General features: G+C 36.7%; 3 protein-coding genes across 7 annotated transcripts; 1 reads left to right on the forward strand and 2 right to left on the reverse strand.

Annotated features, from left to right (window-relative positions):
* Positions 1-493: 493 nt before the first annotated feature.
* Positions 494-12431, reverse strand: pde6c (phosphodiesterase 6C, cGMP-specific, cone, alpha prime). 2 transcript variants are annotated; one of them, XM_079388537.1, is made up of 22 exons: positions 11826-12431; positions 9947-10099; positions 9406-9495; positions 9189-9329; positions 9031-9105; positions 8887-8951; positions 7515-7581; positions 7214-7261; positions 5832-5981; positions 5608-5751; positions 5466-5531; positions 5211-5357; positions 4515-4622; positions 4326-4435; positions 4154-4241; positions 3969-4069; positions 3771-3878; positions 3637-3700; positions 3473-3547; positions 3292-3375; positions 2941-3094; positions 494-2661 (listed from the first exon to the last, which is right to left on the reverse strand). In XM_079388537.1, exons 1-22 carry the CDS (start codon positions 12291-12293, stop codon positions 2606-2608), a joined length of 2562 nt encoding a protein of 853 aa, XP_079244663.1. In that variant the 5' UTR covers positions 12294-12431; the 3' UTR covers positions 494-2605. The 2 variants fall into 2 exon arrangements, with proteins under 2 accessions (XP_079244663.1, XP_079244662.1); XM_079388536.1 differs by having other exon boundaries at positions 494-2664.
* A 3938-nt stretch (positions 12432-16369) lies between these two features.
* Positions 16370-18516, forward strand: LOC306852787 (retinol-binding protein 4-A-like). Its single transcript, XM_079389866.1, has 6 exons — positions 16370-16494; positions 16586-16705; positions 16786-16922; positions 17019-17125; positions 17971-18183; positions 18275-18516. Exons 2-6 carry the CDS (start codon positions 16604-16606, stop codon positions 18292-18294), a joined length of 579 nt encoding a protein of 192 aa, XP_079245992.1. The 5' UTR covers positions 16370-16494; positions 16586-16603; the 3' UTR covers positions 18295-18516.
* Positions 18517-19012: 496 nt separating this feature from the next.
* LOC306852232 (centrosomal protein of 55 kDa-like) lies at positions 19013-24701 on the reverse strand. Of its 4 annotated transcripts, none has more exons than XM_079388939.1 (9): positions 24596-24691; positions 24228-24436; positions 23796-24056; positions 22237-22281; positions 21996-22146; positions 21658-21920; positions 20477-20548; positions 20003-20128; positions 19321-19895 (listed from the first exon to the last, which is right to left on the reverse strand). In XM_079388939.1, exons 2-9 carry the CDS (start codon positions 24432-24434, stop codon positions 19692-19694), a joined length of 1329 nt encoding a protein of 442 aa, XP_079245065.1. In that variant the 5' UTR covers positions 24435-24436; positions 24596-24691; the 3' UTR covers positions 19321-19691. The 4 variants fall into 4 exon arrangements, with proteins under 4 accessions (XP_079245064.1, XP_079245065.1, XP_079245067.1 ...); XM_079388941.1 differs by having other exon boundaries at positions 19516-19892; XM_079388938.1 differs by having other exon boundaries at positions 19013-19895; positions 24228-24701.
* Positions 24702-25214: the final 513 nt, after the last annotated feature.

A 25214-nucleotide genomic window follows, 5' to 3' on the forward strand; every position in this document is an offset into this window, starting at 1 on the left:
ACGGGATCTCAGTTTGAGATCAAAATGTGGTCACAGTAGACTGTCAAAATGTCCCAGGCCTCGGCTTATCTATCGGTGGCTGCCAGCCAATCAATGTGAAGAATCAGTCCGATGGGTTCAGAAAGCCTTTTGTTCACTTTGATCCGTTACTCAGCATGTCTAATATGAGGAACTTCCCATGTGATTTCATTTAGGATGCAATTCTCATAAAATGACAGTTGAGGTGGAGTCTAGAGTTATAGAAGTTCAACATGAAGCCTTTTGCTCTATATTGAAAGACCCACAGATAGAGAAGTCGTTTGTCTCGGCTGTCAGCCAATTACCTGAGCCTCTTTACCTGGGGATGATCCAGCTTTATTAGGTAATCCGCTGCATGATAGAAAAGTCAGGAGAGGTTCCTATTGACATGCCCTCTAAACAACCTAACAGAACTGTGCGGTCACCGAGACCTTAAGCTAATAGCAGATATGGTCAAAACTACTAGAGACTCGGGAAAGTTCAGAATAATGTGTTTATTTGTTCACATGACATAATTTACAGTATATGTGCGGTAGTATTCAGTAAATAAGATGATCGGATATCAGTCCCACACTCACTCCAAATGACATAATAGATATTATTATACACAATCCTAACAAAATGCATTAACCTGAGATGAGATTTGCTCACTTTGGCCTCTTCAGTCTGATCCGGACTTACAGGGTTTGACATTTAAGTGTAGTCACTAGTTCCAATTAACTTATTTGGACTGCAATTGCTCCGTTATTGGATTAAAGGCCTTAGCTGATGTTTCCAACAAGCTGATATTGCATAAGATTTTATTTTTTCAATTCATTTACTACATCTCTCCATAGGTTACATTTTTTGTTGGTACCTGTTTTTTCTTAAGCAGAATTACCTATTTTTGATATCGTTCGATATCATTCGCTAGTTCAAATGTTACCACTGTCATCAAATCCAAAAGACTTTGACCTTAAGAATTGGGTTTGTGCTTTCTGCCAGAGGAGATATCTAGAGGCTTCAGTAGTCTGCTTTAAATAAGCATGGTATTTAAAGATTAAAACAGAGTGAATCTCAGGAACTGCTCCCCTATCAAACTCACTTCAAATCTCCTTATAGGTTTACGTGTTCAAGTACTGACCATTCCCTCTGGCCTTGTCATAGCATACAATGCACTTTCTTTAAATATTCCCTGATTTTTATTTATTTTTATTTTTTTTGCATGCCTTGTTCATGTCTCCATAGAACACCACTTAAAAATCATTTAAATGTTTGGTATAAACAAATATCTCTATGTAATCAATTGATATTCTATGTAATGCGCTCAATGTTACACTTTCAATAATACATTATGGTTGAAATCTATGTGTGATGCTTAGGTATCATTAAATTATTAAAGAACAAACATCAAAGTTCTGGTCATAAATGTTCTCCACAGCTCCGCATATTCACAGAATTAGCCATGTTGCATCCTCAGCTTCATCTTCTTTAGAGAACAAAAAAGTAGAAAAGACATCCGGTATCGTATCCATCCAAACACAACTGTGACAAGCAGATGCAAATGCAAGTTACAAGCTCTTTAGCCTTCAGTGCCATCTTTCCTTTGAACAACTCTTAGTCAGTGTGCAAGACTTGTAGCATGAGATCTTTGTACGTTTCACAAAGCACTTGCTAATAAGCAGTCAGCTTCTAAAAGCTTATTTAAATGAGTTGGTCCTTCAACCCTAAACAAAGCAAGTGATATGTATTAAAATATTTAATTTTTATTTAATTTATTTAACTACTTTTCAGTAGTTTAAAAGTGAAGTGTGTAATTTAATGTGATTTGTAAACTGATTTCACAAAAAAAAAATGTAATGCTTGGTCTTTATTAAAACATTAAGCAGCCCGACAACAACACCATTGGTGTTTGTTTTGGGGCGGGGCTATCTGTTTGTTTGGCCAATTACAGATGAGGGATGTTTTAAAGAAACTTGTTCGAAAACAGTCAGAATTTTTACAATTCACGCTTGGTGGAAAAATTACACACTTCACCCTAACGTGTGATTCAGTGAATTCATCAAAAGAATAAATATCAACTTCTATGAAATCGAAGTATGCTATTTAGGAAATTAGCAACTGGTAAGAAAGTTGTTCGTACATATTGCTCTAATTCTTAATGTTGTGCTGTTTAAATGACATACAACATTCTTGAGAACTGTTATGGACTCAAAAGCCGTACTTCAAGTAAGCTTTCTCTCAACTACGGCACAATAAACATTTGTAGAGTTGTGTTTCAGCCACCACTGTGTGGCAAGTTGCATATGCAGTCTTTCCTCCAGCGTAGTTAGTTGTTAAAAGGTACAGTCGAGGTGAAATCGGTGATTAGGAACAAGCTTGAAGTTGTCTATATGGTGCTCTAGGCTGGCACCTCATCAGAAAGAACATCTGACAGGTTCAGTTCTTCCGTTTCTGGTGAAAGCCTACGTGTTCACTTGGAGAAGGTACTTCCGAGGAAATTAGACAGAAAGCTGGTGAAAATGTAGTGATCCTAGGAGCACGTTTCACCTCCCTCTACATGCTGGTCCAGACTTCTCTGTGGCTCTGAATTTCTGTCAGATGATGTTTAAAATATGGTGCAGGTTTTGGACTTTCCTCCCTCTCCACCTCCTTCCTCACCAGCTGCTTCAGTGAAGAAAAAAAAGAGAAAAGAGAAAATCAAAGGCTACAAGGTCAGATGAGCACAGGATATGCCATAAAAAAGGTTCAAATATGTAGAATTTGGGTACCACTATTATGCATCCTTTAGGGGTAAGGTACAAAAGTGTACCTTTGGAAAGGGTCTTTTTTTCTGCTTCCCTTGCCATTTTCTGATCCATTTTTCTCATCAATTTTTCTACTTAATCTACTATCCCTGTCCACAAACAGACAAAACGATGTCAGCTAATGGATCCAACATACCTTTTTTAGCCTGCTCCTCTTCTAGTCGTTTTCTTTCGTTCTCTATAGCGTCTACTTTTGCTTGGTGAATATCAGCCAGTTCCTTCCAATGGACCCTGTTGTTGTTCAGCCCATCAAACATGGGAGTGATCTCTTTGTGGAACCTTGAAAATTCCTGTGTACGGTCAAAGAGGCCTGTTACTGCAAGCATTCACAAGCCCGCCAGTAACTGCCGATCCATCATTCCCTTTCAGAACACTTAAGCAATGTTGTGCTGACATGCCAGGAGAGGCCATTATGGACAGATGCCCCATTTACACGAATGTCTGGATTGTGCAAAAACAAACTTGATTGACAGTTAGGTGTATTTACCTTGTACACAAACGAGCACACAAAGTCAATGAAACCACACTGCATCTTTGGAAGTTCATCTGCCTTGTTCCTGTCCATCATGGGCTGAGAAAATATTCAAAGGATACGTATTCTCATTCAGACACTAGTTTTATCACAATGCAGCCAACTGAATGCTTTCTAAAAGCAAAACTGATCTTACAATGGGTTGTTGGTCTAGCACAGTCCTCTCCAGGTCTCCCTGCTCCCAGAATTCAGCTGCCACCATGAGAGCCACCTTCAGAAAATAGCGTGTTTAGGTTAAAAGAACGCCTTTTAATCCAATGATGGAAAATCCTAGACATGATTAACCAAAGTTGCACCTACTTTGCTCTGGACCTCCCATGGCTTGGTAATGGCAGACAAGTCACATCCAGTCATCATCATTGCCCTGTTTGGAATCAAACACTCAATTCAGTATGTTCTGAAGTAGCTGGGTTCTAGTGAGAAGTGATGCTTACATAATGATTTCCTTCCTAATGGGATTGTTGGACACATAGGCAATCGCTTCCTTCTCATCAGCCATTGGTTCGGTGGCATCAACGATCTTCTGGAACATGGTCCTTTTTCTGGATTGGGGAAGAAAATGGGACGATCGTCACCAACATACAATATGTTTAAGACTGTCTCTAGATGAAGGCATGCTCTTGAGCGCTTACTTGAAATACAAGGCCAGGTCAGTCGCAATGATGCAGACATCGTGCAAATGCTGGACTGTCTCAAACTGGCGTTTCTGCAAACTTTGGAAAATGTTAACGCTCTGTAAAAAAGTAGCCAGAAAATAAAGTTGACCTGGTTGTCACATTAAACTCTGGAACACTTTGTGCTTTATGACATAGCAAACCTCTTCTGCCATCAGCGTCTTGCTGTAATCAAGATGGTGCCTTTCCAAGATGGAGGAGCCATGGAGCTTGGCCAGTGGTGATGCGCTCCTGCATTGGAAATGGATCGTGAGTAAAATGCCTTCTGTGCCTTTTTGAAAATATTAGAAGTAAAAAATATGTATGCTAAATTACTTTGTCTGGTAGAGATTGTTGGTACCCCTGTGGTCAATGTCGTGACAGAATGCAGCCGCTACCATCGCAAAGGCGTCAAGGTCTGAGTAGTATTTTCTCAGCCTTCCAGTCTTTTAGGAAAGCAAACAATATTCAGTATTACAGCCTCTTTGGTGGTAAATAACATGATATGTGGATTGAAAAACTCACTTGCAGAAGACAGAACATGGTCTGGCCCACATTAAACCCGTGCCTCCAGTTATGGTAGGTGATATCTCTGTAGCCTTTTCGTACGGTGTACATCCATCTTGTCAGGACCTGGAGCAAGTGTAGACCCCAAAAACTTTTATCCCAAAACTGAAGGAACATGTCACACTACGTGAAAGTCCAATAACAGTTGACATGTAATTCTTTATCTACAAATTTGTTTCCAAACAGTTGCTTTCATAGGTCCAGGATTGTTTTCTATAAAAAAATGGACGTTTGTGAATGGTAGACTGTGGACATCTGCTGAGCTTTCTGTGTGAGTCTGGTTATCGTTAATCACCTGCCAAAAATAAACACAGGCTCTAGTAATAAGGTGAGTGCTGCTTGGAAAATTAGCCTTAAGCAGTTGTTGCACTACACTTGCATTTATATGTATGAGAATGCTGAAGATCGGCAACACAGACCTCTTCTGAAATAAAAGAGCACAAACTTTAAGTCTGCAAATGTGCAATCTTGCAGGAAATCGGTGTAGACTGTATATTTTTATAGTTTGATTTATTATTATTTGTTAAATTGATGTGTTTAAATAATATACCAAAGAGCATGACATCACATAACGGCGTTTGCACTGTTCAAACAAACAGTAGTTTGACCGCCCCAATATATTATTGTGAAAATGGTCGTAAAGTCCAATCTCACCTCTGCTGGCACTTTGAACTTCTCTACCACTCCAAGTTCAAAGAAACAGCGAATGCCAAACTTGATCAGGTCAAGCTCAGTGACCGGTAAGTCACTAAAACTAAATAATAGCAGATCGACATCTTTGGCTTCTGGAATGTTGGCTCTCTGTGTATTAAAATACAAGATAATGAATTGAAAAAGTCATCCTTCACGTTCAACACTTAAGATCAATATGTTTACTATGAATATATTGCTTCAGAGTTAAAGTCATACCAAGAGTTTGTACATTTCCTTCTGATCGCAGTCCTCTGGGTTCATGTCAAACTTCTCCTTCGTGTTCTAACAAGACAAACAATGTTTAGTTAACGTAATAAAACTGCAGTTTCTTAAAGCATAAGCTTGTGTGATGCCTCACCAGAATCTGCTGGATTTCAGTTGGGGTGGCTTTGGTCTGGTATATGACCATTTCTGCTGCAATCTCTCTTCTCCACTCTGTGCGATTCAGTTTGTCATATGTGTCACAATTCAGTACTGACCATCCTAGGAACTGTGTTAGGGCCTGAAACAAAGAAAAACACATTAGTGTTGCAGCACGAGATTAAAAGGAGCCAAAAGGATGGTGACCATTTAACGACTCACTTCAGTAATTTGTTCATCCTGCTCATCAAATGGCTTTCCATCTTTCCGATTGAAGAAAGTGGCAACACCCACAATTTCTTCTTTCTTGTTGACGATGGGAAGGGACAAGACGTTTTTGATGAAGAAACCTGACTCATCCACAGCTTCTTTCTGTAGATTAAAACAGTATTTTTTTATAGTGCTCTCCACTAAGAAAGGCACCCTTGGTAAATATGAGCAAAGGCGGCTGTAAAAATAAATCTGCATCGCTGATCTTTTTGATCTTTCATTCAAAAACTTTCTAACCTTTCATTGAAGTAAAATAATTGAAGGTGGGGAGAAAATCTCAAAATGAAATAAACGTTTTTTTTCCAGTGCATGTTGACCACAATTATTGCCACCCCTAGAAATTCTTATGAGGGAAATATCTCTGAAGTATCTTCACAATTCATATTTACATTTTTTAGCACACCAGGACTAGGAGCATGAAATTGTCCGGCCATTACTTCCTATTCCACAGGATTATAAATATGAGGATCACAAAGGCCAAATAAGCTTAATCATCCAGCAGAAGGAGTAAAAACAAAGAATATAGTTTTGATGTCCAGAACAAGATTGTTGAGCTTCACAAAATAAAAAGTGGCTGCAAGAAAATAGCTAAACCATTAAAAATCCCCATTTCCACCATCAGGGCAATAATTAGGAGGTTCCAATCAACTAAAGATGTTACAAATCTACCTGGAAGAGAATGTGAGTCTATATCGTCCTAATGCACAGTGGAGGAAAGTTTGAGTGGTCAAAGACTCTCCAAGGATCACAGCTGGAGAATTGCAGAGATTAGTTGAGTCTCGGGGTCAGAAAGTCTACTGCTGGATCTTTAATGTCGTGGGCCTGTTTTTCTGCCGGAGATCCTGGACATCTTGTTCAGATGTTGTTCATGGATTCTATCAAATACCAACAAATAAAAAATCTAAACCCGACTGTTTCTGTTAGAAATCTCATAGCGGGTCGTGGTTGGATCTTCCATCAGGACAATAATCCAAAACAAACATCAAAATCAACACAAAAATGGGTCACTGAAGCTTCTGCCATGGCCATCCCAGTCCTCTGACTTGACCTGAGCTGGTATTCTGAAGCATCTGGAGAGATTCTGTATGAAGGAATGGTCAAAAGGATAAATAAAAAATGCAGATTTATTTTCACAGCCACCTCATATCTACCAAAGGTGCCAATATTAGTGGAGGGCACTGTACATTCACCTTGTCAATAAACTACGCAAAATTATGACTAAAATAAAGTGTTTTCTGTCTCAGTTTGAAGGTCACAGGTTTGTGTCTATTTCAGGTGTGGCTCAGGAACAGTATGAGCTCTGAGAGGGTTTATCCTGGAATGGATTACAGTACCTGGAATGTAAAGTATTCATCAGCAGCAACATTCATCATGTTACAAATCTGCAGGGAAAAAAAAGATTTTTTCCAGTCAAGATAAACAACAATACAGCGAGTTGTTGTTTAACCCATTAAGTAGTTAATTTAACTTGGATTAAGTAGTTATATGACCTGGGACAACTTTAGGATAAATATTTGCTCAAGGGCACTGGTGAAACCAGACAATTTTGTTACACTAACATTCTTAAACATAATTTTTGAATTCTATACATTCAATGCATTGTGGATTTTGTTTAAGAAAATACTTTGGACTTACAAAGCCATTTTCAGCTACAAAGGTGGGAAGGCCGCTAACAAGTGCCCAGTGATCGACAGGAGGATTTCTGGAAGCAGAAACATTCAAATGAGACAGGCTGGCATATTAGCATGCTATATGGCCAAAAGTTTGTGGACACCCAAACACTATACCCAGCTACTCTATTTCATCTGTTGAACTGTTTGATAATGCAGATATCTAATCACATGGCAGCAACTCAATGCATTTAGGGATGTGATCTGCTGAAGTTCAAGCCGAGCATCAGAACGGCGAAGAAAGGTAATTTAAGTTATGGTTGTTAGTACCAGATGGGCTGGCCTGGGTATTTCAGAAACTGCTGATCTACTGGGATTTTGCACACACAGCCATCTCTAGGGTATACAGAGAATGGTCCAAAAGAGAGAAAATTTCCAGTGAACCGCAGTTCTGTGGGCAAGAATGTTGCCTGGTCTGGAAAGTTTCAATTTCTGCTGTGACATTTAGATGGTAGGGTCAGAATTTAGCATAAACGACATGAAAGTATGGATGAAAGTAATGGGTCAGGCTGCTGTTGGTGTAATGGTGCGGGAGATATTTTCTTGGCAAATTTTGGGTCCCTTAGTACCAACTGAAAATCATTTAAACACCACAGCCTACCTGAGTATTGTTGCTGACTACGTCCCTCCCTTTATGACCACAGTGTACCCATCTTCTGGTGGCTACTTCCAACAGGATAACGTGCCATGTCATGAAGCTCAAATCATCTCAAACTGGTTTCTTGAACATGACAATGAGTTCACTTTACTCCAAATGGCTTCCACAGCCAGCAGATCTCAATCCAGTAGAGTATGTTTGGGATTAGGTAGAATGGGAGATTCACATCATGGATGTGCAGCTAACAAATCTGCAGCAGCTGTGTAATGCTGCCATGTCAATATGGACCAAAATCTCAGGAATGTTTATAGCACCTTGTTAAATCTATGCCATGAAGAATTAAGCCAGTTCTGAAGGCAAAATTTCCAATAGATCAGCTTTTTGGGTTCCCCAAAGAACCTTAGAATGAACAGTAGTGTGAAGAAGAAGAAGAATCTAAAGAACCTTTTGTGCAGTTGAAAAGGTTCCATGGATGTTGAAGGTTCTTTGTGGATCCATAGATGCCAATAAAGAACCTTAATTTTTAAGATTGAAGGGTGTTAATTTGGGTTCAGGCCTTGTGTACAGTTCTGTTGATTTGTCTTCACAGACATTACTGGAATAGCCCAACCTATTAGAAAATGGTGTCCAGATAGTTTATCCCATGTAGTGTACTCTATGTGGTAGAATACGACTTGTGACGTGAGTTTTTACGATATGAACAAAGAAAGGGTTTTTATGCATTAAAAAAAATGCTTACGGTATGACTTTGATCTCTTCTTTGGCCTCTAAGAGATAATCAATGATCTTGTAGAAGATGATTTCCTGTTAGAAGATAGAAGAAGTTTTAATAGTACTAGACAGCAATACTGACTTCTTTACCGAAGAGAAACAAATCTGTTACCCTGCCGTCAGGTGTCTTTGGGCCTTTGTACGGCTCCACGTCTCCCAATTTAACCGGCCACTCATCGTAAAACTCCTAAACAATCAAAGCAAGGTTGAGTATTTTCATGAACCGCTGATCAATGACCAAATGAAGGATGATCACCATATGTCACAAACCTTTTCTTTGGTCATGTCCAGAAGGCCGACAGAGTACCTCTCGCACTGGAGGTAGGTCCTGACGGTGTAAAGCGACTTGTGAAACTGTCGCTCAATGTCCGTCAACTCTTCAAACACTTTGCTCGCACACCATTGAAGAACCTGTGGCAGCAGTTTACAGTCAGAGTCAAGATTCAAATCACAGTCAAATATTAAGGTTTGTAGTCCGTAGCATTACCTGGCTTCTTCTAGATTCCACATTATACATGTATGAGGTGTAATGCTGTAGGGCAATGACTGTGGCAAAGGTCATGTACTTGGAGAAGAGCTGAAAAACATTTGTAAAACGTTTACTTGATAATAAAAAATATAGGCTAAATAGTGTTATGGCTATGCTTATACTGACAAAGTGAAATTGTAGTCTTAAAAAGGTCCGTTCACACCAGAATATATATAAAGATAACTGTGACTTTATATTAGCATCCACACCAATGCAACACAACGTTGTTTATTATAAGCGCATGCTGCAGTTTTATCGTCTGTTTGTGAGTTGGGTGAATTCTAATTGGCTGTCAACGTTTTAATCGTTCAGTTGGAAAAAAGCTCCGAAAGCAATTCCAACGATATCGTTCCTCTGTCTTGTTAGCGTTATAGTAGTCGTGTGAAGTGTGAACCTCACAGAATAGGGCCAGTAATCTGATCAATCTGAGTCAGCACAAATTTGAGGTCAGTATCACATGATTTCTGCTTTGCAGCTGTGATGTTTTTCAGATACTCACGTCTTCATCTGCTTTGGAGAATTCATTTGCTCCCACTTTGTTTATTGCCATGACCACACCAAGTGGATCTTTCCCGTTCATGAGAGGGGCAGCCATCATGTTTTTAGTGGTGTATCCTGTTTGCTTGTCCACAAAATCACTGAATTTGGTATTCTAAGGAACAAATACATTGGTTAATATTCAATACAGTTGTTTCATAGAAATGGGTTAAAACTGCTTAATACAAAACATCCATTAATTCCACTACCACTTTAGCCAGGAGGCTGCAGCATGTTTGCTTATATAACAAAATTATAACATTTCTGTCCATAGGCATTCATGAATAAAAAATGTTAAACATATTCTCATATTATTAATAGGCCTATATATATTTTAAAACTCAAAAACTTAAGAACTGTTACTAAATTAGACGTTTTAATCAGTCATAGTAAGGGCTGCATCTATTAATTAAAATGATCTCTTTCGATAAGGCATTTGGATTTGGAGTTTAATTCTACCTACTTCTGTGTTATGTAATAAGGGGTTAATAGATTTAACCCTGTCCCGGCCACTTAAGCTGAGGTTGCACTGGTGTGCCATGATTAAACACCATGCTGGTATTTATAGCATACGTATGCATCCTTAATTATGTTTTTTTCAGTTATCATACTACACATATAATGCATCGAAGACTGTATGGATATGCTGGATGATATCAAATGTGTATCACGTTCTTTAGTAAAATACATTTAGAGTTTTTCCAGCAGTTTAATCAAGTCAAGTTAATTAAGTGTAAGCAAAACTTTGGTATTTGACATTTTATTGTAGATTTAATGTATAAAACTTTGCAATATATATAAATATGTTACATTTAGCTTATTTCGAGAGCATATAAAGAGTGATTCTCACTTTCACATTTTATTTTCATAAGTAATTATTCTTAATTATGAGTTAACAAGTGCTGATGCTTTGGTTGTTGAACATCTGACTTAAAAAAAAAAAACTTGGCAGGATAGTCATTTTTTGCTAAATAATATCAAGATGCAGCAGGCTATCAGGAGCAAAGAAAATAAGCTGCTTTTCTGCAGGGGGTGACTGATCTCCATGACCTCGGGACAGAACAAGTTTAATCCTTTGTCAAACTAATAGTCGAATAAACCTAAGAAGATGTGTTGCTTACAGCATGTCTTTTTATAAATGAACGTGTGCAAAACATATTAGAGCACTATAAAAAGTGAAAACACAGCTCTTGCTCTATGACCTAAAAAGGCTTTCACCTCTGTAAGGTAATGTAATTTGGTTAATTCAGTCATATTAACATAATATTTTTGACTATAATATACCACTTATCTTAGCGGGTACCATGTTAACAACATATTTTGAGATGCTGACAAAACATGTTTGTTTAATGTGGGTGATCTGCATAGGCTGTCATCTATTAAGAATATATAAACAGTTGAATGGTCTTTTTAAAAATGTTTTTCTGCAGTTCTACACACAATTTACAGATACACAAGATACATGCTATTTCAAAAAATGGAGGAGGATTTCCATGAAGTTAAAGTTGTATAACTTCATGTTTGTATGCAAAATAAGAATACATTGATTAAAGATAAGTTTTATTTACCCTGTCTATTTCTTTGCTCCAAGTATTGTGGCATTTAAAAAATTGAAAATTTGATCTCAGTCCATAAAAGCGGCTGAATGCCTTAAAACTCATTGAAATTAATTTGTTATAATTTGCTTTGATATATTTTGGTATTACTTATTTGTAAATTATTTTGTTTTTAACTTTTTTTTAAACATTAATTTTTTTTTTGCCGAGCTTTAATAAAGTAAAAAAAAAAAAAAAAGATTAACTAGGGGAGCTATAAAAGATAGCTTTACTTCTTTTACTCACCTGTTTGACATCGGGAACATTAACTGGTTTTTTGGTGGTCACTATTTGGCCAACTATGCCAATGTCAGTTGGGAAGACAATTTCAGATTGAGGGTTGACCACGTTTGCCTCGTATTTCGAGGTAGGGGTGACATCGAAAAGACACGTAGCGAGCTCAGGGATGCCGTTTCTGGCTCGGTATATGAAATAGCTGCAGCGGTCGGCGTTCACCAGCATACATATCCTCTGCAGGACCTTGTGCATGGCCTTTTCCATAATGGGCTGCGAATGCATTTCTTTGATCATGTCAAAGAGGATGGTGGCCTCCTGGATTTGGCTGACATCCTTGAACGAGGCCGGATCTTTGATGTCAAGGTTCTCGGCAAAAGCGGCGGCGATGACCTCGCATCGGACGTTCTTGTCGAAATACTCTTTGGCAAACTGAGGGTTATTCTCCAAGTATTTTTCCACACTGTCCTTGTCTGCCATTTTGAAATGTGCTTCTCTGCTTGTCCTCTCACAGATTCATTACTTGTGGGGTGTCAGGATGAAAAGTGAAGCTTCTCAGAGATACCCTCCTTCAGATAGGTGCATCCTGCAGAGCAGAGATCAGTGCTGGTCTCCTCCGACAGGCTGCCAGAGAATAGTTGCTTACAGGCTGAAGGGATCAAAGTGGCCACTAATGAAAGTGACGTCATGACATTAAACCCGTAAGCTTTCTTAACCTCCAAATCCCCAACCCTGATCATTTCATGTTAGACAATCCAGTTGGAGTCAAACGCCTCTGTTTTCTCCTGAGGAGAAAGTGTCAGCACTCAACATAATATTTGTCACATCGGTTTGTCAATTAGACTGATGTTGTTTCTGATCTAATACATCAGTGCTTATGGGTCCATTGGGCCCAGTATGCACACAGGGACAGCATTCTGCATGGTTTGGACACAAAAGACTGGAAATGAATTCAAGTAAAAACAATTTGTTGAAAAATGTTTCACCAGAATTCAACAGGTCATGCAAAAACTTTTTAAATGATTCAAATAGCTAATATAAACTTCATTTAAAACATTGTATTCAAAGCAGTTTACCTTAGTTTTTATTTTTGTGTTATTATATAAAATGTTTGCGGAAAAATCAACAGGGTAAAAAATCTGATCTTGCAAAAAAAAAAAAAAAAGGACTTTGTGCATGGCAAAATTATGATTAAAAAAAGTGATAAGTCACAGGACTGTCTCTTATATATGCTTATAGCACTTGCTTAAAATCATAATATTTACTACATGTAAAGTTGATGGACAAGTGATATGTCAGTCACCTGAATGCAAATATCTTGTAAGCATTGTACTTAATAAACCTAGCTCTCAAGCTCTCCAAGTAAGAAAACAAATACTCTGAATTGGGCTATTATTAGCATTTTTGCACCTTCTGTACCCAGAAAAGATGCTGAACACCCAGGATCTATTTCCAGTGATAGGGCTAGACCTGATCTATATGTCTGCCAGATGTATAAAAGGATGTGTCTCCTTTTTCTCTGATGTCGTGGAAGTGTCAGGCATACAGAATGTAAAAAAGAAAAAGCCTTGCATCATATGTACCTGGCGTTGTATATCCAGGATTAAGTAAAAGTGATTATCAGGATATCCTCTCTTGAAGGGACAGAGCCTGGCTCGGCATTTCAGAGCACTCACACTCTTAAGTTCACAGCAAGGAGCCGATAGACAGAGCAATGCTAAATTTACCACACTCACCATTAATTTAATTGGATGTTGATTGATAAAATATCACACATGCAATGTGTTAAATAGCCAACTGTGTATGTAGAGCCTGATATGCCTGTGAACAAAAACAAACAAGTGCATTATGTATTTATTGATGGACTTCGAGCAGACAAGTGCATGGAGAAAGCTATTTTGACATCTCTTAACCTCAGTCTTGCAGTAAAGTTGTTGTTGACACATATCTATGTTGATACATGCAATACAATATCAGCAGTCCATTAGCATCACCCAGTTTTCTGATATTTACCCGCTCATTCCCAGACCAAAAAGGATCACCATTGGTATGTCAAGTATTGTCTGCTGCACTTCAGCCTAAAAGCAAGATCTAATGAGCTGAGATTAGGCTTAGTCAGCTTGATATCAAGATCTGGTTTACTTAACTTGTATTAGTAATGTAACCCATAAAATTCGTAGTTACAAGACCAATTATAATTACAGATAATGTCAGCCGGTCATTATCATAAAATAAACGTTGTGTACCAGCTGACCACTACTTTATCCTGCTGTTTTACATATGCTTAGTAAATGAATAAATAAATGCAGTGGTGATTTGAGTGATGTAACAGAATCCAGTATTCCATTGAGCAGTGTCATAATACGATTTTACCATATATATAAGCCATATATTAGCTACCGTATTTTTGTGGTGGCAAAGCTGAATTTTCAGAAGCGATTACTCCAGTCTTCAGTGTTACAAGATCTTTCAGAATCTTTCAAAGTTTTTTTTTCAATATTTTTATCAAAAGAACAGAATTTATTTCAAAACAAACAAACAAAAAAAAACTTTTGTAATATAAACACCTTCACTGTCACTTTTGATCAATTTAATGCATCCTAGCTAATTAAAAGTATTGATTTCTTTCAGAAAAAAAAAAATCTTACTGACCTTAAACTTTTGAACGGTAGTGTAGGTCAAATAATGTTTTGCTGCTTTATGGGCCATTTTGTCACAAGTTACATAACTTAGTCTCTTTTTTTTCAGAGCAGGGGAATTTAGGTCACCTGGAGTTGTCTCTCAACTGCATAACTTACGTCAGTGCAGCTGTTGGCTCCAAATAAGTGCTGAAAAACTCTATTAAGAGGTTATTTAAGAGACAGCAAATTTAAGTTTCCTGTACTTAACTGCTGATTGAACAAATAGAACATAGAATGAGAACTGGACTTTGATTTGCACTTAGTTCTCTGTTATCAACAAAAAAGACCAACAATTCTTTCATTTTCATTTGTCTCTTTCAAGTAAATGAAAACCAGACTTGAACAGCGACAGAGTGAATTAATGCAAGTTGGCAAAAGACAGACAATTTGATACTATTACAAACCTGAATACACTTTTAAATGCAATTTTTACAAATGCTAGAGCTGTGGCTTCCAAATGACAGACTGCTATCAAATAGCACACCAAGATTCCTACCTGAAGATAAAGATTTGACAGAGCAGCCATCAAGTATTAGAGAATATTCATTGCGTTTGGACTATGCATTCAATTAGTTTTGTAAATTGGTATATTTTGTTAGTTTTGTTAGGTCCTAGTACTGAGCCATGTGGTACTCCATACTGAATCTGTGATTGATATGATACCTCTTCATTTACTGCTACAAACTGATAACAGTTAAATAAGTACAATTTGAGCCAAGCCAATGCAGTTCCGAGTGTCAACATAATTTTTGCATCTATTCAAAAGACATTGTGGTCAGTAGTGTCAAATGCAGCAATAAAGGGGTGGTGATGGCGCAGTGGATAAGACACATGCCTTTGGTGTGAGAGACCCGGGTTCAAATCCACTGTGAGACACCAGTGTGTCCCTGAGCAAGACACTTAACCCCTAGTTGCTCCAGAGGCGTGCGACCTCTGACATATATAGCAATTGTAAGTCGCTTTGGATAAAAGCGTCAGCTAAATGAATAAATGTAAATGTAAATGTAAAGTCTAGTAACACTAATAGAGAGATACATCCATAATTGGGTAAGTGCAAGTCATTTGTAACTCTAATGAGAGCAGTCTCGGTGCTGATTGGGTCTAAATCCTGCCTGGAAATCCTTGCAGATACCTAGATGTGATACTGTAGCTGATGGCTGCATGGTTATAATATTCTCTCTGATGGTATTAATCATGCAAGTAAAGAAATTCATATAGACATTGCTGATATGCTGTTCGTAAATGTCTTTTGAAGATCTATTTATTGTAGGTGCTGTATCAAATAAACACCTCGGGTTATGTTGTTTTCTTCTGAAAGAGTTGAAAAGTAAAGCAGTTTTTAGGGCCTTTCTTTAGGCAACAAACACTATACTTCCATGCAATTTGAAATACCTCTTGTTTTCTTTTCTGCCTGCTGTGCTCTTTAGGGTGCAAGTGTGATATAGTACCATCAGACTGTTCAATAGTTTTTCTAAGCTATCTTTAACATCCGTGGAACCTTTTCATTGCACAAAAGTTTCTTTATAGTACAAAAAAATTCTTTAGATTATTTAAATGTTTTTCACACTAAGAATATAAAAAAAATCACTGAAACTTTCTTTGGGGAGCCAAAAATGGTTTTCTATTGCATTGTTGTGAAAAGCCCCTTTTAAAAGCGTTGTATTTAAGAGTGTAAAAAGGTTCTATGTTCAACAAACAGAAATGTTCCCTCTTGAAGAGGCTTCAGGGACTGTAACACTCAAGCTGTTGTGCAATCCAGCTGCAACCTAGAGAAAAACACTTTAGGTGAAGAGCAAAGGTCAATGCTGCCATGTTGCCTGTGAATACCTGAATCACAGCTGTTATGTAAAAATTTTGTCCAATGACAGGGATGGTGGTGACTGAATTTGGGGTCTTTGTGTGGGATTATGAAATACCCCCAGAAGCACGTCCCTGTATAAAAGCACCTCGCAGGAATCCAGCTGCAGCACCAGAGATACACTTCAGATACTGTGATCAAGGTACGCACCTTGAGCATTAGGATTTGTTTAAAGGACAACAAAGTAATGCATTCGTTGGTCTTTTTATAACCATTGTACTCATCTTTCACAGCTCAAGCACAGAAGCAGCATGCTCAGGCTCTGCATAGCTCTCTGTGTCCTGGCGACATGCTGGGCACAGGACTGTCTGGTGAGCAACATCACCGTCAAACAGGACTTTGACAGGATGAGAGTAAGTTAACCAGTGTTTTTCTTCTATCCATACGTTGATTTTGAGCTTTCAGTCCTCATATTTGTCCACTGACCATGCAGTATCAAGGAACATGGTATGCCGTGGCCAAGAAAGACCCCGTTGGGCTTTTCCTTCTTGATAATATTGTTGCCAATTTCAAAGTGGAGGAGGATGGAACCATGACAGCCACCGCCATTGGTAGAGTCATCATTCTCAAGTGAGTTTAAATGGCATTTTATGCTGTTGTCGTGCAAAAATGTACCACTTAGGCAATGGAAAGGATTCTATTTTCACATGCTGTTTTAAACTTCAGCAATTGGGAGATGTGCGCCAACATGTTTGGCACTTTTGAAGATACAGAAGACCCTGCTAGGTTCAAGATGAAATACTGGGGAGCCGCAGCATATCTCCAGACTGGATGTAAGTGTAAATTTATCATATATTATTATATATGTGGTTATATAAAAAGTTCAACAGGTAAAACTCAACAGGTTAAAACTGATCTTGCAAAAAACTATGCAAATGGTTAGCTGATTTTTTTTTTGCATATGTAGTTTTATTATATACATTAAAATATGTAACATATGTATATATTTTCAATGTATATATTATGTAATTTAATTATTTAATAATCCTTAATAACATTTTTCTTTATTTTTAATTATTTATCACTTATATTACATTTTATATATTAACATATTATTATATATCATAAAATGTATTTTATAATTTTTTTTTTTTTTTTTGATGACTCAAACGCAGATGGTTCTTATTAAACCTGTGAAATGTGACCCTGGACCACAAACCCAGTCACAAGGGTCAATTTGAAATTTTCATTTATTGAGATTTATATTCATTATCTGAAAGCTAAATAAGTTTTCCATTAATGTATGCTTTGTTAAGATCGGACAATATGCAAATAAAAAATAAAAAAAATATTGAGAAAATCACCTTTAAAGTTGTCCAAATGAAGTTCTTAGCAATGCATATTTCTAATCAAAAATTAAGTTTTTATATATTTACGGTAAGAAATTTACTAAATATCTTCATGGATCATGATCTTTACTTAATATCTTAATGATTTTTGGCATAAAAGAAAAATAGATAATTTTGACCCATACAGTGCGTTTTTGGCTATTGCTACAAATATACCCCAGCGACTTAAGACTGCTTTTGTGGTCCAGGGTCACAAATATAATTAAATCATATGTTATGTAAAACCTGACAGCTCATCTGCTCATGACCTGTCTCTGACCGTTCCACAGATGATGACCACTGGATCATTGACACCGATTATGATAACTACGCCATCCACTACTCCTGCAGAGAGCTTGATATGGATGGAACCTGCTTGGACGGGTATTCCTTCATCTTCTCTCGATATCCTGACGGCCTCAGACCTGAAGACCAGAAGAATGTGACAGAGAAGAAACAGGAGATCTGCTTCCTGGGCAAATACAGACGCGTTGCACACACTGGTAAGATGGCTGAGCCTCATAAATGATTATTGTTTAGATTCACTCATAAGTTCTAATGTGCTGATGTGTTTTTACTTGTTTAATTATGCAGGTTTCTGTGACGCTGCCTAAAGGAACACTACTCAAGAGCTTCTGAGGATGGAATCTGACATGTTTTATATTTTTAACAAATATGTAAATACAGACAATAAGCATGCTACTTAATAAAAGAGAATGCATAATAATTTTGAACGAAGCAAAAGGGAAAATGTTTAATAACAGTAAGTTGCAGGTGCAGGTTGTAGGATGTAACGCTCTTCTTTTTTTCAAATAAACTTGGGGAAAAAAGTATAATTACTGAATTCAGTGATTGATGCTAGTAAACTCGAAGGTCAAACTGTCACGAAGGTTTTTATCAGAGGTTTGTTTGAACTGGTATGTAAATAAATGCTTTTTGTTGACAGATCTACTAACAAAACTGTTGAGCAACTTGGACCATGATAGAGTATCTGCAGTCAGCACAGATTATATATCAGTATGAGGAAATAATCACATTCAGCTGTTCAGCCACTGCAATTATTAACCTTCCTTCAAAATGTAATAAATACTTTATAATATATACAGGTAATACATTTATAAACTTCTGTTGATTTGCATTCTAATTAGAAACTTCATGAAAAAAAGATTCATTTTTAATATATAAATGTAGGAATTATACTTACATTTATATCACTATAAAATCAGACTATAAGATTAAATAGTCTAGATAAAAATTATGTATACAATATAGAAAATAATGCATATTTCATATTTTAGAGAAATCATAAAAATTGTTATATATTATTGATATGAAGTTTCAAGAATAAATTGCTTTTATTTTTAGTGCATATGTTATGTAAATGTCAACTGAAAGTGTAAATATCCTCAGTAGGACATTAGGAAGGATTCTACCAATTTATTTGACTTCTTGCCCAGTTTTTCCTCACTCTTATTGTTTACCTGGTGGTGAGATTAAGCAAATTATGGAAAAATGATGTATATAATATAGAAAATAATGCATATTTCATATTTTAGAGAAATCATAAAAAATTTGATATTATTGATATGATAACCTTTTTTTTTTTTTTTTTTTGGTACAATGATTGAAAAAGAAAAAAAAAAAAAAAAAAAAAAAAAAACAACTGAATATGCTAAATATTGCATCTAAGAAAACCGCATATAAAAGATCAACCTTGTCACCAAAAGAGAACTAAAGAAAAAAAAAAAAAAAAAAAGTGTCACATTTGAATTAATAAATTTTAAATATGCCCCATGTAAACTGATACTTTTATGAATATTCTAGGAAAGTTCCTTCAAACTTAAAAATTTTTTTTTTTTTAATTTGACATTTGTTCTTCAAAATAATAATAAAATACACTTGTCAATATAAAAATACTGAAACATTTCTTTGGAATGGTGGCTACAATAAGAAGTCATAAAGCGCCCTAAACAATGAAGTTTATCCACAAAGTGTTTCAGAAGCGTGTGATTTAGCTGAAGCAGTAGTCGAGGTGGGCTAGCAGCTCTCTGTGCTGGCTGGTGGGATATGAAGCGCCACAGTTCGGACACTCCAGGATACTCTCGTCTAGTATGTTATGGACTTTAGATGGAGATGTGGTTTTATCTTGAATAGCCAATCTTTCGAAATCCATCCTGTTATAGGAGCTGGGCTCAGAGAAGCAAGAGTCTCTCTGCTGTTTTTGAGGCACAAGGTCAAAACAGGCACATTATTACACAGAGTGACTGATACTGTATGTCAATGATCATGTCAGGACACGTCACAGAATATCTCAGAACTCACGGTAGACTCCAGGCGTGTAATCTGGTCTCTGGCCTTACGAAGCTCTTTCAAAACTTTCTGCAGCTGGTGCTGTAGAGTTTGACGGTCCAGTTTATCACTTTCAGTTTCTTTGGCCGACAACTGGATCTATAAGATGGTCAATAACAAATAAGGGTGAGAACACAAAAATAATCTTTAACAATTTGCTTCTTTTTTTTTTTTAACTTATTTTATACATTTTCAGCAAAACTTTAAATTTAATCCGGTGTCCTACACATGAGTGTTAAAAAAAAAAAAAAAAACATTATATTTAAAATTATAAAAAAATCTTTTTATATAAACCAAATGAGGAAAAAATTATAAAAAAGTAGAAATTATATTAAATAAATGATTCATAAAATAATTATTTGATAAATGATTGTATAGTATTTTTGAAATGGAGGTTTCATTCACAGCTCTACTATTAACGCTAGTGTTACAGAATGATCCAAATACCTGTTGTTCCAAAATAGCGAGTCTTTTCTTCTCCTCCTGCTGATTCATCAGGGATTTCTGCAGTAGGTTCACCTTTCAAAACAGAAAACATCTCACTTTTATTCAGCTTTTATTTTCTAGCAGATATACAGTGGGGAAAAAAATAATTTGATCCCACTGACAAAGAAATGATCAGTCTATAATTTGAATGGTAGGTTTATTTGAACAGTGAGAGAATAACAACAACAAAAAATCCAGAAAGTGCATTTCAAAAAAGTTATAAATTGATTTGCATTTTAATGAGTGAAATAAGTATTTGACCCCTTCGTGACCATGACTTAGTACTTTGTGGCAAAACCCTTGTTGGCAATCACAGAGGTCAGACGTTTCTTGTAGTTGGCCACCAGGTTTGCACACATCATCTCAGGAGGGATTTTTATTATTGGAGGGATCACTTATTATTATTATTATTATAATTCAAAATGTATGTACATCACTAAATTGCACTTGCCAAATTAAAATGCATTATGTATATTGGCATTAGATGAGCCGTTGCCCACCCTGCTCTCTAGATACTGACCATTTAAAAAAAGGCTGTTACTATTTATTTATTTATGATTTAATGCCATGTTAGCAGCAATAACTATATTCATGGCAAAAACAATTCAACTGCATCATTTCAACAATTCAATCAATATTCTTTCAATACAATGTTTACTACAATTTAAAAAACAATTTTGTCTCAAAGTCAACATACAAAAAAAAAGTAAATTAAAAAAAATTAAAACATACACTAAAATACTATGACAAAATTTGTTAAATTATTTTAGAAACCTTTTTTTTTTTTTTTAAGTCCTAATAGTAAATAGTCCTAAAAGTACTAATATATTCTCCGAATAAAAACATTTTCTAGTATGACTGTTTCAATCTACCACCCAAAATTAGGTTTACTCAAGAAAAGAAGGATTTTTTATTTTTTTTTCAGCAGATTAAGAAAAATATTAGCTAATTTGAAAGGGACAAAAAAAAAAAAAAGTCTTAATTTTTTTTTAAATTTAACAATTAGATTTTTTCAAAAATGCATTTTTCAAAATAAATGCATCTTTATTTTCAAAAATGTTAGATTTTGTAACTGAAAATAGGACAAAAATACCAAGTATTTTTGCATTGAAGAGCTCATGCAGAATGATTCCCATCTGTACCCGTGTCAGTAGTTCGGCCACCCTCTTCCTCTCCTCCTCCAGCTCTCCCTGCAGTCGAGCGGTTCGCTCTGATGAACGCCTCCTCTCCTCCTGCAGAGCCTCGCGCTCGTGCTTCCTCTCCTCCAGGATCTGCTCCCGGGCCTGAGCCGCTTCCCTGCACTTCTCCTCATACCTTCCTCTCAGATCCTCCAGTTCTGTCTGGATTCGGCTGACTCGGGCACGTTCTGCCTCCAACTCACGCTGAGCCGCCTGTCCGGACTGGCCTGTGTGGTGAGAAGAGAGAGTGAATGATGCTACTGCATTATACAGACCCTATATGACCATTTATAGCTTTGTACCATCTGAATTGGCTTCTTTGTGCTGTTGTTGGAGTGCTTGATTTGCTTCATTTAACTGCGTCTCTAACTCTTTGGTCCTGGCCAAAACGCCCTGAACGTAGGCCTCCCGCTGTTGGTCATAAATGAGCCAGTTATGGTTCTTCTCCAGAGCCTGTACTCAAAGACAGAGAGAGGAACAACACATGAGTCTGGAAGAAAACACCAGGAAGCTATGTTCTGAACTCTTGAGATGTGAACTCACGTCTCGCAACTGCTCCTGAACCACCGCAAACTCACCAGACGAAACCTGTCAGGAGACCAATGACACAAAAACATCAAAATAAACACTGGCTGCAAAGAAGCATAATGCATCTCATAGATGATAACAAGGAAAGATAAAACCTTTGCATCTTATATTTAGCAATTTTCAGCTATTCTGAAGTTTGAACCTCCAATATCTAGCTTCCAAGATCCTTAGCTGTTAAGCTACTAAGGGTATGATGGTGCATCAATATGGATCATTTGAATGACTTCTGATGTAATGCATTGATACATGCTGTAATAATAAGAGTTGTTTGAGTGCTTTAAAAAAGTCAAATTGTCACCGAGATGTTATTATCAGACATTTATTAGTATTTATCAGACAGTTATCAGTATTTATATTTATTTCACCTGATTTTGTTGTGCATGCCCTAATGGGGATATTAGATGTACACACTTTAGAGGGAACAGATTTTGTTGACATTTTCTCATTGCACAGCACAAAGAGGAGTCATCAAAATATCAATCTTATGTGAGATTTTATTTTTTTATTATTTATTTTTTGTTCATGTTATAGTTTGCTTGCATTTGTGAGGAAATGTAACTGGTTGTAAATAAAAAGAAACACATAATATTGTAATATTGATATATTAGTCACAGGCCCATGAACCTAAAGAAATCATATCAGGGCATGTTTTGGGATTTCAGCAAACAGTGTACGACTGGAAATTAATGTTAGACCGCATCGTAATGAAATGTCCTGTTTCCAAACCGATGCCCTGCTGAGAGCTGTCAAACTGATCAGGAACTTCATCCAACATGCCATTTATCAAATGAAGCATCAATAAATCGTAGTATAAATACTATATTCTTAATTATATATGAAGAGGAATTAGTCATCACTCCCTCTGCACTAGCTAGGCAACATCTCTGAGCAAGAAACTAGTTATTTAATGAAATACTGCCATCTAGTGTGTGAATCTGACCATGCTTTCATTTTCTTGGAAATATCCTTAAGTGACAGGAAATGACAGATGAGCTCATTTTAATACTGTGCTTAACAAGAGAGTCGTTCCTGTTTTGTAATTGCCTGTATTTCTGTGATGACACAGCTGATTTGGTGCCCAATTATTAACAATGCTTCTTGTGTGCCCTTTTTTACATTAAACCTTTGGTAGTACATCACTGTTTCAATAAACATATGAATAAACATTGATGATAATAAGAAATGTTTCTTGAGCAGCAAATCAGTATATTAGAATGATTTCTGAATAAAAATTCAGCATTGCATCACAGGAATAAACTACATTTTAAAATACATTCAAATAGAAAACAGCTCTTTTAAATTGTAATAATTTACAATATTACCGTTTTACTGCATTTCTGAACAAATGAATGCAGCCTTGGTATGCAAAAGAGATTTGTTTTCCAAAAATATTTAAAAATCATAAAGTTATCCTGATAGAAACTGCACAAGCTCAATTCTTAACAGGACCTTTGTAAAAAAAACGAATGAAAATCTACATCGCCATACGAAGGGTCTAAAGTCACCTCCCCTACCTTTTGCTTCTCGAGTGTGTCACACTTCTCAGAAACAGCACAATACTTGTTTTTCAGGTCTTCGGTCTCCTGTGAGAGAGCCTGAAACCGTTTCTCTCTCTGTTGGGCCTCGTGTTGTTTCTGCTCCAGCTGGCTCTGCAGTGAAGACACCACGTCTCCGTGAGCGGCTCGCAGCTGCTGTCTGAGGCTGGAGATCTCCTGCTCCTTCCCCAGCAGCTGCTGCGAGTTCCTCTCCCTCAGCGTCTCCAGGGCCAAGATCCTCTGCCAGGTAAAAAAGGGAAAATACCTTCATAATAATACTTGTTTTTGTAGATATGTAATGAATCACAGAAAAATGTTCTCTACATACACACATTTACATTCATAGACATCTTTCTTTTCATTGTAAACAAGGTTTATCATCAGAGTTCGGGTGTGAAGACATGAATTCACCTCCAGGAGTTTGGCTTTGTCAGAGTCTGGATGTGTGTTTTGAGGTCTTCCAGCTCTCTTCGTGTCCTCCAGGCTTTTCTTCAGCTGCTGATTCTCTTTCTTCAGTTTCTCGATCTCCATCTCCATCTCCACTGATTTGGAGCTGCTGCTGCTGCTTTTAAAGCCCAGTTTATTCACGATAGTCTCCTTGGCCCCCTTCGCCGCCATGTCTGGACATAAAACTAACTTACTTTTTACATTAACTATAACAAACGAATCGAGCTACTGATCTCTCTCAGTAACGTTACAGTTATAGCGAACAGCGAAAGTCCGGTTTAAGAGCGTTATACAATTATATCTAAATAAATTCTAAAATAATATTGACTTACGACAAGAATGAGCGCCTAAGTGTGGAACTATATCAACATCAGCCTGTGAAAACGGTCCTGTTTCACTTCCGTGATAATGAAAACAAGTTTAAATACGGCGCGTCCTGCGTCATATCCGGAACACGCAGTCCGGTGAAGACAGATCCTGTAACGTGCGTCAACAAATATCTCGCATTTTTTAATGCGCAAACACTTCTTCACGCAGGCTGCTGATGTCCTTTAATATCTACCAAAAAAATAAATAAAAAAAATGTAGTACTATACAAAAAGCTGTAATTCGTAATGTATAAAAACATTTGAAATAATCATATGCAACTAGGCTAAATAAGGAAGAATATGTTTCTTAAAGGAATAGTTCAACCCAAAATGAAAATTCTGTCATTATTTTAAATTTCATTTTCACCTGTATGAATTTCTTTGTTCTGCCGAACACAAAGGAAGATATTTTGAAGAAAGTTTGTAACCAGGCTGTTTTGGGGCACCATTGACTTCCATAGTAGGAAAAAAATACTGTAGAAGTCAATGGTGCCCCAGTTTTCTGTGGTAATATAACCTAGTTTAATATGCTGATTTGCTGCTCAAAAAAAAAAAATCATAGTATTTTCAAAACAATTTTGCT

This window comes from Barbus barbus, assembly GCF_936440315.1.
Source record: "Barbus barbus genome assembly, chromosome: 32".
NCBI classification, from domain to species: domain Eukaryota; kingdom Metazoa; phylum Chordata; class Actinopteri; order Cypriniformes; family Cyprinidae; genus Barbus; species Barbus barbus.